At 38.1% G+C, this 15,602-nt stretch overlaps 1 protein-coding gene across 3 annotated transcripts in view; it reads right to left on the reverse strand.

Annotated features, from left to right (window-relative positions):
* The window catches only part of kcnab1a (potassium voltage-gated channel, shaker-related subfamily, beta member 1 a), a 409,855-nt gene that overhangs the window by 123,992 nt on the left and 270,261 nt on the right, over window positions 1-15,602 (reverse strand). For all 3 annotated transcript variants that reach the window (XM_039757295.1, XM_039757283.1, XM_039757287.1), the window contains exons 4-5: window positions 6,325-6,404; window positions 4,276-4,320 (exon numbers count right to left, since the gene is read on the reverse strand). In XM_039757295.1, coding sequence (XP_039613229.1) covers window positions 4,276-4,320; window positions 6,325-6,404 — 125 coding nt within the window. The remainder of the gene's footprint in view (window positions 1-4,275; window positions 4,321-6,324; window positions 6,405-15,602) is intronic.

The following is a 15,602-nucleotide window of genomic DNA, read 5'->3' on the forward strand; positions in this document are numbered from 1 at the left end:
TTCTCCATTCTAGCGGCCCACTTCTTCTCTTCTTTCATCTGCACCTTTTCGCATTAAAACTGATTAGGTCAATGTTTGTGCTGCAATTACTTAGTATGTTTTCTTTAATTTTTCACTTAAGCTGGCACTTAACTCTTCAATCTGCCTCAAGAATGTTTTAAGGTATGAAGAGGTAGGGGAAGTGACGGCAAAAGTGGTAGGGAATGAGAATGGTGCCCATACACATGCAACACACAGCCACCCTGCTGGCCACTGCCAACAGTTCATTCTACACCAAAATAAAATAACAATAAACAGAAGATTAACCTTAGAGGTCAATCATCACCCCGAAAGTGGATAGTAGACGTCACATAATGTATGTGCACCAAATTTCAGGTCAATAGTTCAAATGGTTTGTGAGCTACAGGTAATTTTAAATCTTGGACAGACAAACAAATAGCCACAGTAGCGTATTATACTGTATATAAAGATAACACCAAGATCAGTTGAGACAAGAATAAAAAAGATCAAGGACTGGATTGCGCCTGAAAGGGGTGTAATGCATGGCTTCTGGCTCAAAACTCTGACCAGTTTTAAATCAGAGAATTGCTGTGCAGTTAAACAACACGCTATAAGGAGGACACATTTATGAGCGGAGGACAACCAACAGGACTTATTGTCTGCAGAAATACTACGTGAAAGACACAGTATAGCCATTGTCTTATAAGCAATCTGACAACATTGCTCAAGCTAAAAACATGAAGCGAAAACAGTTTGCTTACAGTTGAACAAAAATATAACTGTCAAAATCTGAGAGGCACAATAGATCAGTTTCTTTCTAATAAAGTCAACTTGAAAAATTGCAAGCACCAGAAAACCAATTTACTGTACATGTTGCATAGATAGACAACAAAAACATCTTTGAGTCATTGGCAAAATTGGATTTTCAAACGTTTGGAAATAATCAGAATGAGCAATGATATCAAAAGCTTTGTCAAGAAGGTAATGGGTCAGCGGAAGCTAAATCTGACAGCTGGTGAAGAGAAAGACGGTCAGTCTCAACTCTACTGTTTGTACATTTAATCATCGCGTTTCCACTGTCAGTTATCTTAAGAAAGACAGTACCAGGTTAGAAGACTTCAAAACCTCTGCAAACCACCCTTTCTAATTCACATGTAGGATCTAAAGATGTCTGAAAATTCATCATCTAAAACTGTCTGAAGGTACAGCACAGATATCACAAGGGAGTTTAGCTTGAAATAGTGCATTATATCATCTATGACCAATGGAAAATTATTCAGCACAGAAGCAACAGAGATACCCAGTGGTAACGAAATCCAAATATTAAGTACAAGTACTTGGGCATCTTACAGGCAGTTAACATCAATCATCAGTAAAAAAAGTGCATTAGAAGTGTAAAGAAGATATTCAAATCCACAATGTTTGTAATACCATCCAGACACATTCCCGTCATCAGATATACAGCCAAAATTATAAACTGGTCAGAGCTAGATATTTTATACTGAAAGATCAGAAAGGTCATGATGAATTATAATATTCTGCATATTTTGACAGATAGCTTCCAGCTGAACATAAATACAATTTCAGATTGACTGTATCCTGCAGGAATTTGCTGAAACATTAAATGAACTTTTATTGACTTTGGCGTGTTTAATCCCTAATGATGCTGTCAAACTGCATTACTTCAATTGAGCTAAAGATGTTTTGCTGCTGCTTTTTGTTTGTACTCAGCATCTGATGTTTCTTATTTCCCATGCCCCACAACAGTCAACAAGCACCGCTGGATTCCAGTTGCCCTGATGACACTTTTTCACTGTTGCAATGTCCTGATCAAGCCTTTCCCCATGTTCATCACTGAATGCACCAAGATTAGCAGTGAAAAAGTTCAAGTGTGAATACACTTCATTAGTTTTGTATGCTTGAAGTATGCTGACAATCGGTTGGACATTATTTGGGGCTCTGCAGTTGACAAGAATCTTGAATGCCTTCCATTCAGTTTCCTCTGGCACCAGAAGCAGATCTTCGAACCACCTGTTATTGATGATACATCTCATTTGTGGACCAAAAAAAAATGTCTTCCTTAATTTTGGCATCAGGTATTCATTGAAACATCTGTCTCAAATATTGAACTCCTTCACAGTTCTTGTTTCACAAAATTTGTCATCAGTCCAAATTTAATATGAAGCAGAAACAAAAAAATACCTTTCTTGATTCGACAAGTGGTTTACATACCACACTTTCTGCCCTGGAACCATATGCTTATGGAATGGCCAGTTCTTTTTAATGTATTTAAAACTCTTTAGCACGGCTGTCCCATTCTCAAATGAAACAACAGTATTGGTATATTTGTGTTCCCTTTCTAGTAAAATTAATTTTTTCTCATCTACAGGTCAAAATACATAAAATTCACCTAAAAATGCTCAGTAAGCAAAATCTGCTTTTTCCAGTGTTAACTGTTCAACAGCTGAATAGAAAAGTGGCCCAAAAAAAACATTCTATGTGCAATAAATAAAGGGCCTACAAGGAAAAGGTGCAGAGATCAAGAAGTGGTACGCTTTGAAGAAAAAAAAAACAGAAGGTCTCATAGGAACGAACCCTTAGAAAAAAATGCAATTATTTCACAAAATGACCAAACATCTGACAAAAGACAGAAAAGCCACCTAAGCAAAGTAGCCAAAGAAACAGTAGACCACATAATCAGCTGCTGCAAGGAACATGATTCCTACACTTCACCACCCGAGAGGGAAGTTGACGATATTATTCACACCCTTAAATAACTGGCAAAAAATCAAAATCAGAAGAAAGCGAGACTGGTAAATATATTGACATCTGCTGATTACATTTACTTGCCCGGTGCCGGAATGTTTATTAGTGAACCCCCTTCCCCAGACGCCCGCCCCAGCGGCCAAATCCTAAACCCTCGGTTTTACACAGACAATAAAGAAAAATAAAAAAGAACTGTTCTCAGAGAAAGCAAAAGGAAAGATTTAACGAAGTCCATGTATACGGAGAAGAAACCTGCAGTTCAGTTCCTGCCATAGGATGGCATGAGGAAACACAACAGTCCTCTGGCAAAAACGGCTTCTCCGCTGGCTATCATGAAGAAACGCACTCACGAGTCCGACTCACCAAACTGGAGCACCCGGAGAACACCAGACCCTGGCCTCTTCTCGGAGATACGTCACACTGACCACAAATAGCAGACATCCCTGGGTGAAATCAGATCCTGATGATTCTTAAAGCATAGATAGTCGCATCCTTGCCTTCAGCCTTTTCCTTCCTTTTTTCTCCTCCTTTCCTCAATCCACCATTCCCCTTAAAAAGAAAAGTTTCCCGCCGAAACATCTTTTCCCAGCTTGGTTGTTATGGTAACATGATGCCGGCAACTGGCTGCTGGAATATTTACCGGGCGGGATCATCCCCTACACTGGGTCGTCCTCAAAGTTGTCTGAAGGGCTATTGATAGACACCCTCCCATGTACATTATAAAGTGATGGACAGTCCAGGAGGCCAACTCGACTGATAAGTTATGTAGCTTTGCTACAATTGGGCAGATTGACAACAAAAAAAGATAGCAGCAATGATACATTGGAACATCTGAGTCCATCATTACTTACCTGCAGCTAACAACTTGTGAGACAAAAATGCAGGAAAAAAATGTTAAAAGCAAGAAAATGAAAGTACTATATTACCACACAACACCCCAGACATCACAGTTAGTGAAAAGAAGCAGATGTGCATTATACTGAAAATACTGAGAGACAGCCATGATGAAGAGAAGCAGTGGGAGAACATCACAAAATATAAAGACCTGCAGATCAAAATGTGGTGACTCTGGCACAGGAGGGCAGTTGTTATAACAGTAATAGTCAGTGCCCTCAGAGGAATTCTACAGGATCTGGAGCACCAGCATGTTTGGGGTCGACATAATCACCAATCATGACTGACAGAATGTAATAATAATAATAATAACGTCTCAGTCAAAGAGGTAGAAAAACTAAGAAAAAAAGAAAGACTTTGAAATTGAGATTTCATGAATGTGGAACACAAACGCTCATATGATTCAAAGTACTTTAACTGCATGACTAGGTCTCGAAAAGTATCTTAACAAACTGTCATGTAAAGTGAGGGCGGCACAATTTCTAAAGATCGCCCTCCTTGAAACTGTCCATCAGACAATAACACTTAAGAAACCCAGTGGGTTCCTGGTAAAAGGCAACCAGCACAAACTGAGAAATAAAAAAAAAGATAACAATAAGGATAATAATAGATTACCTCCAGCCTTTTTTCTTGATGATGTTTCCCAAAATAAACTCAGCTCTGAAAAACACAAGTATTGGAATGCTTTAAATGATCATGGGGAGATAGGTTTCCTTATTGCATTTTCCAAAATGACATGAAGACACTTGCATTGATTGTATATTTTCCTAAATATATGAAATAAATTAAATTGTCATAATGTTGAAGTTCTTTGTATTTGATTGCATATTTTTATTTATTAGTTTTGTTACACGTTGTTTACCTTTTCAGAAACTAGAGCAACTGCTAAATGAGCTCATACTGTATTTGTTTTATATATATTATGCAAAAAACATTAATTCATTAAAATAGTAATAAACACTAGTATTTTACACATATTTAAGATTGTATCACTGCTTATAAGACATTTTTAAAAATGCCTACATATGATGTACTATTACTACTAGCATAGCAGATGTCCCTGTAGCCCCTGAGAGGCAGGGGCAGCCCTCTCATCAGAAAAAATAAATATATTGTGTGCATTTTCAGGGTAAAAAACAGTGTGTCACATTTTGCATTACGCTACAGGCAAACGCACAAAAAAATTCACAACTTAGCAAGTAGACAAAAAAAAAAGATCCACCAAAGTTAGCCAGTAGACAACAAAGAGATCCATCATGATAAGAAAAACAAAATAATGAAGCAATGCCTAAATCAAGCAACTGACACAACTGGCCACTGCCAGAACTACCAGAGATAACATCTATACTTAAAGCATCAATAAAAGAGAGGACTGGTGAAATGCTGCCCATGTCATAAACAGAGCAGATTACTGTACATCAGGCAAATTGAGCATCGCGGTGTGACAGAAGAGGCCTTTTCTCCTTGTCCTCCTTGCCCACCTCTTCCGATTGCAAATGATCACAAGCTTATTTATAACATTGCGCTGAGCAGCCTGACAGCCTCAGACCAAGGTAGAAATATGGGTATATAGTATTTTTAATAAAAATAAGTAAATAATAAAAATTGGGTCTTCATATGTTTCATTATTATATGTTAATGCCACACCAGGTTTCCAATGAACTGCAACAAATTGGCTAAGCATACTGTAGCACAGGTTTAATTTAGACTTTAAATAGTTATTTGAATCATTTTTGGCTTCAGCAAAGAGGCAAACAAGACTGAAATACAGGAGAACACCCATACAACGTTTTTCTAGGGACCAATGACAAAAAAAAATGTTAAATGCAGGAAATTGTCAAATTTTAGAGCAGTACAATTAGCAAAAAAAGTCTTTTCTTTTCAGTGGCTGGTTTTGCCTCCAAACTGTCTACATCACTCTCACCATTCCTGTTTCCTATTCTTTGGGTTGCTTGTTTCTATGTATGGAACATCAGCATGAATACATGCGCTCAAACCAATAGCTCTGATATTTTATTTCTTTGTACCCTTTCTTGTCATCTTCAGCCATCAAATCCTAACCCGTCCTGCACTGAAATGATGTGAAGCACAGCAGCAACCAGCATCTTTTAGTTTGCATCTCTCTGACAATATTGCTTCATTCATCTCGTGCATGCAAGGCACATTCAGAATAGACAGAATTAGATTGGTCATTTAATTACTATATCTGAGCAGTCAAAAATAAATAAATTTAAAAAAAATCTGGATCAAGAAAGTCAGGATAGAGGCGCTTTTAGCTACCATATGACTTAGCCTGACAGACTTGCACTTCTTCAGGCAAGAGTTTTTATATGTTAACAACAGTGTCCAAAAACATTAAATACTGTATGTGAAAATGTTGAACATCAGAATGTTAAATCAGAGTTATATTATAAAAGATTTTTTTCAGGGAGGGGTCCACACCTCCATTATTGCAGGGAAGACCACATTCTGCATTACGCCACTGAGTATTAAATGTCTCCACTCCAGAAAGAGATCAACTTCATTTTGCCTTATAAAATATTTCTACAAAAGTAAAAAAGGGCATATTTGTAAATATTTAAAAAAAAAATTAAACTGGGTAAAGCATTTATTAATATTTATTATTTGGCTAAAGCTGATTCTTTAATGATTTATTCCACATACTTGCCAGCAGCATAAACCTCTGCAGTATCGAAGAGATTTACTCCATTTTCATATGCTATTGTCATTAGCTGCTCAGCCACCTAAAAATGAAAAAAAAAAACAAAACAGTGAGTGCTTGAGAATGGCACATTCACACTCATTACTGTCCTCTTAAACGGGGCTGTGATTGGTGCTCCACAGAGTGTAAACACTTTATTCTTTCTGCTTGCAGTCTGCTGAAATCTACTATCTTAAGGTCACTGTAGCGCACTGTTGAGCTAAAGCCAAATGTATTCTACCATCTCTTCAGCAGAAATCACCACTATCAAAATCAGCACTAGTATGAGAGACTGTCTAGACTCTGTTATTAATTACCAGTTGCAGATCATATCTTGATTCAGCATTCCATTATATTCTTCAATATACACTAAACTGTACCTAAGAGCATAGAATCAGTAGAATCCTAGCACAGCTGATATTCACTAATCAAAAGATCAATTTACAAACTCTCTCATTCTAAGTCATTAACATTTAGCCCCAGCAGACAAACAGCAGAAGGATGTGTGTTTGTAGCAGAGAAATCAGAGCATTAAAGTTATTAACTGTCACAAATTAACATTGATTAACACTAATTGCTTAAAGACAAAACTGAATTGAAAATAAAGGGTGGTGCAGGGAAACGGGAAATTTTCAATTGACGTTCAATAAAAACATTACAAAATACATTTAATGATAAAATGTATTGTACAGGATATGCAATTAATGATGGTAATCAATATTCATTCAATATTCATTTAATGTTTCGAAGAAAATATCATAAAGTATTCATTTCTCCGTACACATTCTGACAGCCTGTTGTGGAAATTCTGCACTGCTCGACGTAACATGTCAAGAGGAATTGCCAGAGATTTCCTCTTCAATCCTCTTTTTTAGTTCAGCAATGTTTGCATCACGTGTGTGTGGTACACTTTGCTTTTAAGATGTCCCCACAGAAAAAAATCACAAACAGTCAGATCTGGGGATCTTGGAGGCCATGGAATGTCACAGTTGCGTGAAGTGACACACCTTCCAAACAATTGTTAAACAGCTGGCATCGATTGTTGAGCAGTATGCGAATTGGCTCCAACTAGGGACTTCTTTTTTTAAGGCTGAACCCGTTTCTTCAAAATTACGCACCCATATTGTAATCACATGAGCAGACAGGACACAATCATGATGTCCTAACTGGTAAAGATGCCGAAATTCCCTTTGCGCAGCAGTCACACTATCACCATTCTTATAAAAGGCTTTCACAGCGAACGCTCATAGCACACCACTCCACTGCTCCATTATAACTAATGGCAAGGGGTTCTAAATGAATTCACATTGGTCCCAAACAACTGCTGAAGCCCCTGGGTTGCCAATACCTAGTTCCAAAATTTCCCATTTCCCTGCACCTGTCTTATTTCCAGAAATGAGACTATTTTACCTCACCTGCAAAAAACAGTATTAATCATCTTATATGTCACAGGGCTGGCCACACCTTCAGTCATTTTTGAAAAGACATCCAGCCACACCACAATTCTTGAATTTAAGAATGAATCTCCTAAGGCATACTGGATATTGACTCATTGGAATGTTGCACATGCTCTCTGTTTATATCTACATTGATATTTTTTTTTGTGTACCCCAATTTTCCACCTTTATCCCAAAGATACACTCACCTAAAGGATTATTAGGAACACCTGTTCAATTTCTCATTAATGCAATTATCTAATCAACCAATCACATGGCAGGTGCTTCAATGCATTTAGGGGTGTGGTCCTGGTCAAGACAATCTCCTGAACTCCAAACTGAATGTCAGAATGGGAAAGAAAGGTGATTTAAGCAATTTTGAGCGTGGCATGGTTGTTGGTGCCAGACGGGCCTTTCTGAGTATTTCACAATCTGCTCAGTTACTGGGATTTTCACGCACAACCATTTCTAGGGTTTACAAAGAATGGTGTTGAAAAGGGAAAAACATCCAGTATGCAGCAGTCCTGTGGGCGAAAATGCCTTATTGATGCTAGAGGTCAGAGGACAATGGGCCGACTGATTCAAGCTGATAGAAGAGCAACTTTGACTGAAATAACCACTCGTTACAACCGAGGTATGCAGCAAAGCATTTGTGAAGCCACAACACGCACAACCTTGAGGCGGATGGGCTACAACAGCAGAAGACCCCACCGGGTACCACTCATCTCCACTACAAATAGGAAAAATAGGCTACAATTTGCACAAGCTCACCAAAATTAGACAGTTAAAGACTGAAAAAATGTTGCCTGGTCTGATGAGTCTCAATTTCTGTTGAGACATTCAAATGGTAGAGTCAGAATTTGGTGTAAACAGAATGAGAACATGGATCCATCATGCCTTGTTACCACTGTGCAGGCTGGTGGTGGTGGTGTAATGGTGTGGGGGATGTTTTCTTGGCACACTTTAGGCCCCTTAGTGTCAACTGGGCATCGTTTAAATGCCACGGGCTACCTGAGCATTGTTTCTGACCATGTCCATCCCTTCATGACCACCATGTACCCATCCTCTGATGGCTACTTCCAGCAGGATAATGCACCATGTCACAAAGCTCGAATCATTTTAAATTGGTTTCTTGAACATGACAATGAGTTCACTGTACTAAAATGGCCCCCACAGTCACCAGATCTCAACCCAATAGAGCATCTTTGGGATGTGGTGGAACGGGAGCTTCGTGCCCTGGATGTGCATCCCACAAATCTCCATCAACTGCAAGATGCTATCCTATCAATATGGGCCAACATTTCTAAAGAATGCTTTCAGCACCTTGTTGAATCAATGGCACGTAGAATTAAGGCAGTTCTGAAGGCGAAAGGGGGTCAAACACCGTATTAGTATGGTGTTCCTAATAATCCTTTAGGTGAGTGTATGAGTGTTAAATTGAATGGCTGTTAGAAAGGACCTAAACAAGAGAGGGTATATGTGTGAGTCAGTGAACCCTGCAATAATCAGTGTCTCATCTAAGGCTGATGTCTGCCTTGCACCTAAAGCTGTTGCAAAAAGCAGGTTTCAGTAACGTGTAGAGCCGAAAGCATTTTTCAAACCAAATACTCTACAGGGCCATTCATAAACAGTAGTTTGTCATCATGTGAAGATTATAACACAAGGCTAAATACCTACACAGATGGCCATCCCAGTGTCAGCCGGAGTTCACACACAACTGGGAATATAACTAAAAAGAATGCTCACTTGTAGCCTGTAGCATCACTGGAATATGTTTTCAGCGAGCTGCCACTGACTTTGTGGGTGATTAAGCACGGAGTTCACAGAGGTTCTCAGCAATTTCGCTTTTTCTCTGTATACAACAGGAACTGCTTATTTTGCTACAGCTGTTCAAACTAATTTGCAAATAAACAAATCAGAGAGCCATTTTAATAGGTTAAATACTACAATGTCCACATAAAGAAGCTCTTACCTGTGAAAACATTATATACAGGTATATTATATAGACACATAAACTGTATATAATTATATAATATTGTATATTTTTATGCATATTTATTTCTGTATATAGCCATGTATGTCTTTTATATAAAACAGATGAGAATTAATTTCAGAATGAAAAATAAAAAGAAATGTAGGCTATCATTTGACAGTTCATTATACATGTCATGGAACGGAGAACGAAGACACAGAGAGTGTGGTGGGGAAAGTGGAAGAAATTGAGCCATAGAAAATGAAAAGTGTGGAAACACAGAGTAGGTGTTAAAGGTGGACATCTGAGAAGGTGAAGGGTGACATTAAATTGTTCACTGAAGAAGGGATGTGAGAACCTGTTTTACTAAAGCTAACAAAATGTTGCTACAAATGTCTACACAGTGGAGGGCATAATAATTGAGTGCCTTCTCTACATTACTGCAACTTGGGCTCAAAACTGGCAAAATACTGCTTTATTTACAAAGCACTGTCAGGAGGTAAAGTCCCAAAGTGACACACAAGCCCTGTGAAGACATAAGATTTAACAGGGATGCAGAAATCCAACTGAAAACCAGCTCCCAACCCCCAGTCCTGAGACAAATATGGATTAACTGCAGTCTTTACCATACCAGGGTCAGCCTGTACTTCATCTGCCAACAAAGGTGTAAATCAGACAAAACGGCACCCAGAGGGACCTTCACTATAGACTTGTAATTGTTAACTGAACTCTGGCTGTGATGTGAAGGATAAAATAATGCATATATAAGCTGAAACCTGTCAATCTGCTCTTTTTGGGGTTAGGTACCACCCACTCTCTGCAGGTCAAAAAACGCACAAACTCACTTTGACCTGGAATCTACTCTTCATAGAGCCTGGGAGCTGGACGTCCTGAACTACGTCTAAGATCCACTTTGCCAAGCCAAGCTCTGTGCAAGTGAATGAGCCATGTCTGAGAAGTCTGAAAAGCAGCGATTATTTCAAGCATGGAACTTCAGCTTTCACTCTTGTGCCAGAAAGGGTGACGCTGTTCCCTATGATGTTGCAGAGGACACCACAAAGAGCATAACAATGATCTAAGGATGAGGCATCACATCACACCACAAACAAAAGACAAGAAGTGTCCTCCACTTGAAGCTGGAGCAACAAAAGCAACCGCTCCACACAGCATTGGACATCATCCTTAATAACATGGTATCATAAAACTGTTTAATTGTACCAAGAAAAATTTGAAGTAGCCAGTAAAAATCCAGCCCCTTTTGTGTTATATGTTTATCTGTCTTAAGTTCTGTTTTCTATGGGGGTATATATACAGTTTCATATTTCTATAATCCTTCACTCAATAAATTGTATTATTTAGTTTCTTAAAATGGGTGTGCATTAGTTACCTTGATATTAGTCTAACGGCCAACAGGGAAAGTTAAGGAAAATAAAGAGGGAGCCTTACCAAATTATTTAATTAACTATTGCATTGCCAAAAACAAAACTGATTATTAATTGCCTGATATATTATTTCATCTTTTTCACCAAACTTACATAAAGATGAAACAACACAGACAGGATGCATGCACTTCAATTCCATTCTTAACTCATTGTTCAGTCACTACCATTTCAAAACAATTAAAGAGGCAAAAAGCAAAACAATCAAGTAATTTACGAGATTGTAGCAAAATGAACAAAGATAATCAAAGGCTTTCTTCTCACATATTTGATCCTGCTGGCATTTCAATGCCATCACCATTTATATTGTATTTAAAGCTTGGGCAGTCTCATTATGGGAGTGCAGCCAGAATGACGTGTGTGTTTTTTATCCATATTTTTTGTGGGAACTACAGGAGGGAGAGGAAAATCCAACAAACAAGGTGAATGTCTAGCAAGGTTAAATCCCCCACAGCTGCCTTGAGTACTGGGGTATTGATAAGGGATGCTCTGCTGATGGATGTGTATGAGATTATCAATAAGTCCTTAGTAGCTGGCATAACAAGATGGTCAATCAAGAACTATAGCCCTTTAAATGAATACCCCACAGCTACAGTATGTGGGTAGTTTGGAGGTGGGAAATGCTGGTGGATACACAACCTATGAGCATTTTCAGGTTCTTTAAATAGAAAACAGAGTAGAAACGCACATCACTAGAGATGATTGCAGCATGCTAGCCATAAAGTGTTATACAGCCACATTGACCCTGAGATGCCCTACAGAGAAGTGAAGATTAGAGGACTGCTTTCTACCAGTGGTTTTTATTATTTGAGTGGACAGAAGTAAAAGGATGAAAAAAAAGATGATGTGTAGAAAGATGGTTAATGTGGCTTCCAGTTAAAACTTTATGTTGCTAGCAGCTTCAAACTGAAGCAAAAAAAGAAGGTAGTCGATAAGGGAAAAAAAAAAAAACATACTGTAGGAGGATGCGCCCAGTGCTGGTCACATTCTAACAGAACTATTAGAAATTAATACTAGAAAAGGGACCAATATGATTACAGAAAACTGTGTGTTTTTAAAAAAATGAATGAAATGCCATTGATGAGTAAGACAAAAAATAACCTAAATGTTCATCAATGCATTTTCATATTCAGTTAATAACATAACAGGATTGCTTGGACCACAGTCTATCCAGTCAGCACTGGGCAAATGACAGATAACAAATGAAAAAAAAACTAAGGTTATGATTTACTGAATCTGATATCAGTAAGCTGTTTATGGAGGATGTCTAATACAGGAGGAAGTTTTCTAGGACTTCTAAGGCCAGCCAGAAAGAAACACAATGGAATGTGGAAATGCCTCCCACCAACCTCACCATCAATCTCAGCATCCTGATGTGCCACCAATGACGATTACCCAATTCCGCGGCCATTAGGCAAGAACTAAAGATATGCTCTGAGAATCTTATTCTTAGACAGAGAGGACATGACAGTATGCCACTCTTATCCCAACAATAGAAGGAGTAGGCAGGAAATTGCAAACTGACTGAATCAGGGACCTGATACAAAGTGACTCAGCTTCTCATAGCTCTGACCAAGAGATCATTGATTCCATTGTTAACTCCCATCTAGTCTATCTGTCCTGCTTTACATTCCCACCATCCTACTCCTTTACACTTGCTTCGTGCCTTATTTTAGTGAGCCCTTGACATGCTGCTAACTCCTGCCTGTCTAATCGTCCCTGATACCACCAGCAAACGGCGAAACAGTCATTATTTGGCCTGGTTTATTGGAACCTGTCCCCAGCACTTTATCCCAGTCCTCACCTGTATGCTGGCCAAAGAAACTTTCATGTCTGAAGAGTCTCTGTGTTGCAGCACTTCTCTTGCCTGAGTTACCATGAAGTCCTCGGTCAGAATGCTGAAAGGAAACCATAGCTCGATGCTCTGACTGTACATGGAGTAATGCTGCTCAGGTTTCATGGCAGGCACACAAAGCACATGGAATTAGCAAGTAGCATGGTAGAGAGTAAGACATTAGGGACTTTCAAAACTAGACGTTATGTTATTTTAGAAGAATTAAGTGGATAGGACTGGCGCGCTTTATTGGGCTGAATGGCCTGTTCTTGTCTAAATTGTTCTAATGTTGCATGTATCTAGCAGCATCATAGTGTCCAGCCTGACAAAATAGAGGCACTCATAAAAAAAACAGATACAAAATATGGCAATGTGGTGATGAAAATATTCATAATCAAAAATAAGAATTCCTAAAAAAAATAAATAGATGCTATAAATAAACTAAGAACACATTCCTGACATAATAAGGCATTGTGGTACATTTCACTTTCTTTGGTTTTGAACTTTGTGATTAATCAATTTGATTCTTTCTTTTGTTTTGAAATTTTTGTTTTAGATTCTTAAACCATTTATATTTGGGGCTTGCTTCATTACTAATTTAGTAGCCTGGGTTCAAATTCCATACCCAATAGGAGTGTGTGGTTTGCATGTTCTCCCTGGGTCTGAATAGATTTTCCACTGGATATGCTGCAATTGGTCAGTTCCCCATGCCGTATTGGTTTCTGCCTTCTGCCTGATGCTTCCAAGATAAGCTTTAGCCCTCTATTGTTCCTGGAAGGAATTAAATGGGTTTGAGAATTTTATGTTATGTTATGTTACATTATGGAGCTCCCAGGCTGGTACTGTCCAAAACTAAGCGTAGTCATGGTCAGTGTTGGTTTTGGGGAATGCCCTGGATATTTTGGAGGCCACCATTATACAAAGCCCTGTTATAGGCCTTAATCTCCAGCTTTAAATATAAAAGTCCAAACACTGGAAAATTTTGCATTGAGGAACCTTTTTGGAGTTTCTACTGGGCTTGTTTCTTCCATTTTGTCATGATTTATAATATTACCCCTACCAAGGCTTTAAAAAGAACCTTGAATATTTTTGAAGCATGGCCACTATCTCTAGGTCAGTCACCCTTGAAAGAGCACAAGCTTATCTAAGGAAAACTTTTATAGAAATATGGGATTGCATATAAATGCTCTCTTTACACCTAAGGTCCAGAACTGGTAACCACTGTCTTAGCCACATATCAATCATTTTACTGGATCATAAACCTTCTGACCTGACACTGTGAGCCCAGTCGCACTGCTATCTTGTCAAATTTATTTTAGCTTAGATTTGCACCTGTATTGCATATATTTATTGTGGCTTTGATATTAACTAAAGTGTACATCAGAGAGAGAAGTGACAGTATGGTGCAGGACAAAGTGATGGACAGGCGGTATTAAAGGCCCTGCTCCTCATATTGAAACTGAAAAAAGTGTTATCGGTTAACAGACTGCTGAGTCTTTTACTTTACTTGGAAAACTGTGCAGCATTTGCTTAATGTTCTATTGATTTTCCCGAATGCCTTGTGGATTTCTTTACTTTCAGGGGACAAAGATTTTTTTTTTTCTTATGTGAGATGAGCACCTGCATATGAAATCTGGCAACTTTTGCAAAAATCAGTTGGCATAAGCAAATCTCACCATCTGTCTAAAGAATGTACTTGTCAGTTTGGAAGCTAGCATTATCTAAATTTCTAGCTTTCCTTTCAAAATTGGAAGTAAAAAAAATGTTCTTACGGTATGTATTTTTTTCCTCATTAAAAATTATAAATGACAATTCTTTAAATGCTGTTCACCAGGAACTGTTCGTCTTCTTCAAAGTAATAATCATATTATGTTGTCATTCAATTTTCTTGAATAGCAATGCCAACGAGAAAATTTTGTAGTCATAATGTCCAGCTTTACTATGAAAGTCACTTATCAAGTATCTTTTAATCTCTTTATTCCTCCAGATTTGACATCCTTATTAAAAGTAATTGCTATGAGACTGAGAAAAACGTGGCTGAGGTTCAAAGAACTAAATATGAAATGTACATCCTTATAGCAAGGGGCATTCACTGCAGCTTTTAAGTGCCATATGGGAACTTTATCTGCAAACTTATCAGAGAAAAAGATGGTTCCAAAGACTTTTTGTTGGCACTTCCATTTTTCTGTTTATTTTCGGTTCTCATGTTCGTATATTGATGGTTATAACAGGAACTACAAATGGAGTGAAAAAACGCCAACTCCAAATACTGATAATAATAATTGACAGTAATCTTTCAAACTGATAGTTCATATTTATTAGGTTTGTATAAAACAGATCCCAGAAAAACTACCTGACCTCACAGGTGAGCAAAGAGAGAAACATTACCTATTATAGATTTTTGCACAAAAATAAATTGTTTTCAGTGCTGAAAATTACTCCTGCACCAATTTCCTTTTATTAAATGTAACCAGAAAACTTGAACACTTTGTAAAGAGTAAACTGTACTACATTAACAGGCTACTTGGTATGACTGAGTGTGCCCCTTAATGGGTTGGTG

The sequence above is a fragment of the Polypterus senegalus genome, chromosome 1 (genome assembly GCF_016835505.1).
Source record: "Polypterus senegalus isolate Bchr_013 chromosome 1, ASM1683550v1, whole genome shotgun sequence".
Classification (NCBI taxonomy): domain Eukaryota; kingdom Metazoa; phylum Chordata; class Cladistia; order Polypteriformes; family Polypteridae; genus Polypterus; species Polypterus senegalus.